This window comes from Anguilla rostrata, unplaced genomic scaffold (assembly GCF_018555375.3).
Source record: "Anguilla rostrata isolate EN2019 unplaced genomic scaffold, ASM1855537v3 scaf0389, whole genome shotgun sequence".
Lineage (NCBI taxonomy): Eukaryota > Metazoa > Chordata > Actinopteri > Anguilliformes > Anguillidae > Anguilla > Anguilla rostrata.
In genome coordinates, this window is record NW_026985912.1 from 385 (window position 1) to 6,469 (window position 6,085).

Consider the following 6,085-nt stretch of genomic DNA (forward strand, 5'->3'; position numbering starts at 1 on the left):
GTCAATGCACTTTTATTCATAATCTGTCCCCAAGATTTAAATATACACTCAATAAGTCATAAAACAGTATTTAAAAATACTGAAATGATGTGAACATCATTATCATTCCACTTCTTTTCCTGCCCTGATGGTACATTCCATGGTCATGTGACCAGCTGTGGTGACACCGGACATGACAGTTTTCTTGACTCATTCAGGACATGCTGTATTCTTCATAATGAATGTACGTGCAGAGTAAGGTGTGGAGCAGACTCAAAGGAAACTATCTTTGTATCATGGGGGGTTGCTGCATATCAGGATGTGAGTGTATAGGTGAGGGGGAAGAGAGAGTGCATGCCTGTGTGTGTGTGTGTGTGTGTGACCAAAGAAAGTAGTATACCAGAAAGTTAAATTCCATTGGGTACTGGGGGGCAGGGCAGTATTAATTATTGTCCGGAACTGGTTTTATTTCCTGTTTATAACCTTTTTCCTTTGAGATCATGCTGGAGATCATGCTCTGAGACCTGCTTGCTGGTCTGAGGCGGGTTTTTGCACAATGCTGGAGGTGCAGCTCTCTCTGTGTTTTGGTCTGACTCTCTGGCCACTGACTGAAAACAAAACCTCTCAGCTCTGCCTTTGTGGTTTCCTCTGCATGCACCCCTTTCAAACCTGGCACCTCCCTCCCTCTCTGTCTGCCTGACTCTCTCTCTCTCTCTCTCTCTCTCTCTCTCTCTCTCTCTGATTTCCTGTGGTACTTCCGAAAGAGCAAAACAATGTGTGCTCTTTTGAGATAATCAGTGATTACACACCATTTCTTTTTGAAGAATACATTGAGAACTCAGTTCAAATGGCTGTCAGAAATCTTTCATAAACGGTTTGAAAGCTTTCTAATCATGGTCTTTCGTTGCCCATTTTTCTAACTTTCACCAAACTCAAACCACCATGTTTGTACAGTATGGTGTTCAGACATTTCACAATTGTGAACATTTTGATTTCATTCAGCACATGAATTGGTAGCCCAATACTCTTCTTAGTGCTTCTTTTACCCTAATAGACTTTGTGATGCAGCGCTGGGGGTGGTCATTGTATCACACGCTGAAAAGACAAAATGAAATGAAAAAATATCTTACTTTCAATAGTCCAGGAACTGAAAAACAACAACAACAAAAAAATACCAAAAGTCCACATCAAACTAACCCTTTAAACACAACAACCTTTCAGAAAAAAGATTCCTTACACCTGTGAGCAAGGCCCTACTATAAGGCGCAGTGATTAATCAATGGGGAGCAGCTGGCCTAATTAGAATGAGCCACACCTGCCTGTGAGAAGGGCCGGTGCTGTCCATGGTCCTGCAGCTCTCCCAGGTCGCCGGAATACCAGTTTTTTGTTGTTTTTGACCACTTTTTTGTGTTTTCCGATGAAAGAATTTGAAAAATACCAAAAATGCATGTGAATGCAGAATCCCGGCCCAATCCACCTACGGGCAGCACTGACTCCTACTCCTGGAATGGGACAGCAGAGAAATTCAGCACCATGGACACTGCACACATAAATACGCACACACACACACACACACACACACACCACACACACACGCACACACACACACACACACACACACACACACACACACACACACACACACACACACACACACACACACACACACACACACACAAACATAAACACACACACACACACACACACACACACACACACTCACTCACACACACACACACATACACACTCCACACAAACACACACACACAGACACATAAACCTCCACGCACACACACATAGATGAGCACACACACGCACCCACGCACACACACATACACACATACACACACATGCACACACGCACCCACACACATATACACCCACGCACACACACACACAGACATATTAAACTGTAGTACGAATTGAGGTGCCTTTTTCAATCTAAAGTTACTCTTAAAGTAAGCCAGTTAAAACATTGTGAAGACTTCCACATTATTGCACTGTAAATAACAACTGGATTATTATTATTATTTGACCTTTATTAAGCAGGATGGAAATAATGACATCAGTGTCACTGAGGTCACTGAGGGGTGTTTATCAGCAGATGCTTGTGCAGCTCTTGTGCACCCAAATCATTAAACAGCCAATCAAATCTGCCCCTGACATGTGCCCTCCTACTGTTCAGTGAATGACAAGAAATTATTACCTCAAGTCCTCCTCTTATCTGTACAGTTTGAGTTTTACAGCGCAGAGGACAAACAGGGTCTCAGGCAGAGAAGAGTCTCCAGAAGAGGAGAGTTCAGATACAGTGATGCCACCACACTGTGCTGTCCTTGTGCTTTTCAGCAAAGTCTGTAAGTCTATAATTATTAACTTAACAGTCAAAACAAGTCTGTTCAAAGACAGTATGGAGACATTTATACAGAGATCAGTGTTTTTCCCGTATTGTTCCCATTGTCAGTTGAAGGTGCTTTCTGTTTTTTTTCCAGATGGTCTGCTTGGGAAGAACATAGTTCAGCCTCACGCGCTTATGACAGCTCAGCTGGGAGACACTGTGACTCTCCCATGTTTCTATGCTAAAGATGATGTGCTATGGTACAGATGGTTTAAGCAGCCTCTTGGACAGAAGCCTGAGCAATTGTTAATGATAAAAAATTCTGAACCTTATACTATAGATTTCAATGATTTTATAAACAGTACACGCCTCAGTGCTAAAGCAGCAAAGGGGAGCTCGAACCTGACTGTGTCACAAGTAGAGCCGTCGGATTCAGCCACATACTACTGCGCTATTGTGCTCTACAATGATATCACCTTTGGAGAAGGAACTACATTAATGGTCCTGGGTAAATTTGAACCTTCAGTCCACGTCTTATACTTCTTTTTTCTTGTACAGGATTTTGAAGATGATTTAAAATTTGAAAAAATCTTAAGAAAGCAGATCTTTTTTTGTAGGGTCACTAAATCTCTAAGCATTAAGAAATTGAGGTATTTCAACATTTGTTATTACTGGAGATACTGTATGTTCAGCGAAACAGGATTAAATTGCATTATTATTTTTCAAAACTCATTGATACAAAAGACATAAATAGACATTTTCTTTATTTCTTTATTTTTTTCTTTACTAAGCTAATTGCTAGTTTGGAAATGACAAAACCAGATTTAAAATAGTGTTTGTACAAAAAGAAAACCCTGCATATGCTTTTGAATTACAGAAATACTAAAATTATGATCGAATCCAAGCTTGTATCCTGTTATAATTTTAATTATTGAACTGAATTCTTCAGGGTCAGAGTCACACGGCAGGACAGTAGTACTGCAGCAGCCCGAGTCTGAGTCAGTGCAGCCAGGAGACTCTGTGACTCTGCAGTGTACAGTACACACTGAGACCTGTGCAGGAGAACACAGTGTGTACTGGTTCAGACAGGGCTCAGGAGAGTCCCCTCCAGGAATCATTTACACCCATGGAACCAGGAGTGATGAGTGCCAGAGGAGCTCTGGGGCTGTGTCTCCCACACAGAGCTGTGTCTACAACTTCCCCAAGAGGAACCTCAGCCCCTCTGATGCTGGGACTTACTACTGTGCTGTGGCCACCTGTGGGGAGATCCTGTTTGGGAACGGGACCAAGCTGGACTTTGAGGGTAAGCAAATAAATCAATCACAAAAAGATATTCATTGTCTCAGTTTCAAAAAGGTTCATGCATTTATTATATGTTTTTTGTGAGGCAAGGGATAAATGTAGTATTAAGTCATTGCAACCAGTAGAATATACTTCATCTGACATTATTGGATTATTGTCTAACATGTTCTAATTCATTTCTATATTGTAAGTTGTAAATTGTTTGCCATCCCTCATTTTCGTTCTCATGCTGATCAGATCATTGGACAGCTGTTCCTTTCAATATCTTTCTATGCTCTTATTAATATTTTTCATGCAGGGTGTTTACTAACTCTTGCTTTTAAAATGTCAGGAAATAAAGCCCTTTCTCTTTATTGCTTGACGGGAGCTTTGATGTTGAGCGTGATCCTAAATATTGTTCTTGCTCTGACCAGGAGAAAAGGCTATGATGATTGCAAAGGTAAGAAACAAAGTTATCAATGTGCAGTATATGTCATGATTATCTTTTACCACATATTTGCAGTTAAGTTTTTGTTAAATAAAGTCAGACTCGTAAAAATCGTAAAAATAATCAATATCTTAAAGGGCGAAGAGTCAAGAAAAGAATGTCAACTGTGAAAATATGTTAAGTGTTTGCTGCAAAGTAGTTGGCTTTCAAAATTTGTAAACAATTTTGTCATCCACATGTAATCCCATTTTGACAATATAGCTTTCATTTGACCCCAAGGTTATTTAAAAAAATTCTTAAGCAGAAGGCAATACGATTGAGTGTGGAATAAGCAGAATTAACTGGCATCCAAGCAAATTAAAATAATTTTCAAGTGATTTGTAATCTACATTGAAGCCTATCCTGATTCCCTGGTGATTATATAATCAATGCACTCCTCAGATATACTCCTCCTTGGAGCAGCAACTTACGGTCCTACAGTGGTGAATATAATTGACTATATGAAATACTACTACCAGAAGTGCTACGACTGCTATGAATATTATTGTTAATAGTAATAATAATAGCCTCAATGATAATATATTATTATTATTATTATTATTATTATTATAAGAAGAAGATAAATAAATCAATTCAAGCAATTTTACTGAGCGCTTTACAAAAACTGTACAAAGGCACTTTACGATAACTAAGGCAAGAGACACAAAGAACATAAAGCAATGAAAGAAGTACAAAGAAAAAGCTTCTTATTTGATTTAACCACCAGAGCATAAACTGAGTAATTCTTTACACCACCAGTGGCTTTCCATTTTTTACTGACACAGGAGCTGCATCAAACAACCAAGTGAGCGGAGAAGACTTAGCGAACAAACAGGTAAAAATATTTATCTAACAAAAAAATAACTAAAAAATAAATAAATAAATAAATAAATAAATAGTCAATTTCTGAGATGAATATCCATGATAAATTATTATCAGAATGAGGTGTAATCATATGTGGTGTGTCGTGTTTTTCTTTTTAGAGTCAAGAGGCAGAAATGCATTACGCTGCTTTGAACAAGAGGGAAGTGGAGAAGGAATATGAGGTTATGAGATTTAGAGACCGCAAGTGAAGCTTTCCATAGAAATGTATCTTTGTCACAAGAATGATCGAAATGTTCCCTCACTAGAGTTGGTGATCATTATGCCATGTGTCTGTAAATGATGTCACATTTACTGGATTTGCCAAGAGCTGTGCTTGTTCTTATATTTTTGCTGTTTTTCAAATACACAAAGTAAAATTGTCGTACTCTCTGACAGTATCTGATAAATGGTCCTCAGTGTTTTTGATCGGTTTTGGGGCAGTAGTGTAGTACTGTTAGGGAACAGGACTTACCTGGTTCTTAGGTGAACACTGTCCTATGACCTGTTCACTGAGCAAGGGTCTGAGACATCAACTGTATAAAATCAACTGTGTGCACAGGTAAAATTATGTAAATGCGTTAATGTGATATCACGCAGAGATGGGCGAGCGAAACATTAAGACTTCAAAACAAGGGCAGACTGTTAATGTGTCAGCAGTGATGCACTGATTAGACGTACTCATAATGTTTTGCAATGTACAGTTTTTGTGATTCAGGGGCAGTCAGTGATAAAAGTAAATAGTAGATCCATTAATTTCGGGGTTCATAGACATTGTTTCAGCTGGGGAATGTGGGGTTAGTTCCACAACTGTTTATGAAAGGTCAAATGCTGTCCCAACCACTTTCCATTCAATAAAATATTCATCACACACAGTGGGGTGCAACAGTTTGGCCACCGCTGGTCAAATTGCATGTCTCTCTAAAACTTCTCTCTAAATGTATCTCTGGTCATTGTGGGCAAAGAGCTTTTATTTTATCAGTCCAAAGCACTTTGTGCCAAAAAAGCCTCAGGCGCACGTAACTGTAGTGTCCGCAGGTCCATTGCAGTGGTATGTAAGTTTGCATAGCCAAACAGTCTACAGGCAGTGCTATTGGAGTCATTAGGCGAACGCACTGACTGCCGAATACATTCATATATCA

The 6,085-nt window shown here is 39.4% G+C and overlaps 1 protein-coding gene across 6 annotated transcripts; it reads left to right on the forward strand.

The window, feature by feature from the left end:
- Positions 1-2,079: 2,079 nt before the first annotated feature.
- LOC135246481 (immunoglobulin superfamily member 3-like) lies at positions 2,080-5,323 on the forward strand. Of its 6 annotated transcripts, none has more exons than XM_064319928.1 (6): positions 2,080-2,333; positions 2,469-2,822; positions 3,264-3,617; positions 3,948-4,055; positions 4,868-4,911; positions 5,064-5,323. In XM_064319928.1, the coding sequence occupies exons 1-6, from the start codon at positions 2,168-2,170 to the stop codon at positions 5,097-5,099; spliced, it is 1,062 nt and encodes a 353-aa protein (XP_064175998.1). In that variant the 5' UTR covers positions 2,080-2,167; the 3' UTR covers positions 5,100-5,323. The 6 variants fall into 6 exon arrangements, with proteins under 6 accessions (XP_064175998.1, XP_064176000.1, XP_064175997.1 ...); XM_064319927.1 differs by having other exon boundaries at positions 2,083-2,333; positions 4,868-4,917; positions 5,066-5,323; XM_064319932.1 differs by having other exon boundaries at positions 2,084-2,333; positions 4,030-4,055; positions 4,868-4,917; positions 5,066-5,323.
- Positions 5,324-6,085: the final 762 nt, after the last annotated feature.

Coding starts and splice junctions, on each gene's coding strand:
- LOC135246481 (XM_064319927.1), top strand. CDS start 2,168: ATGACAAGAAATTATTACCTCAAGTCCTCCTCTTATCTGTACAGTTTG. Junction 2,334..2,468: donor TGTGCTTTTCAGCAAAGTCT/GTAAGTCTATAA, acceptor TTTTTTTTCCAG/ATGGTCTGCTTGGGAAGAAC. Junction 4,918..5,065: donor AAGACTTAGCGAACAAACAG/GTAAAAATATTT, acceptor TTTTCTTTTTAG/AGTCAAGAGGCAGAAATGCA.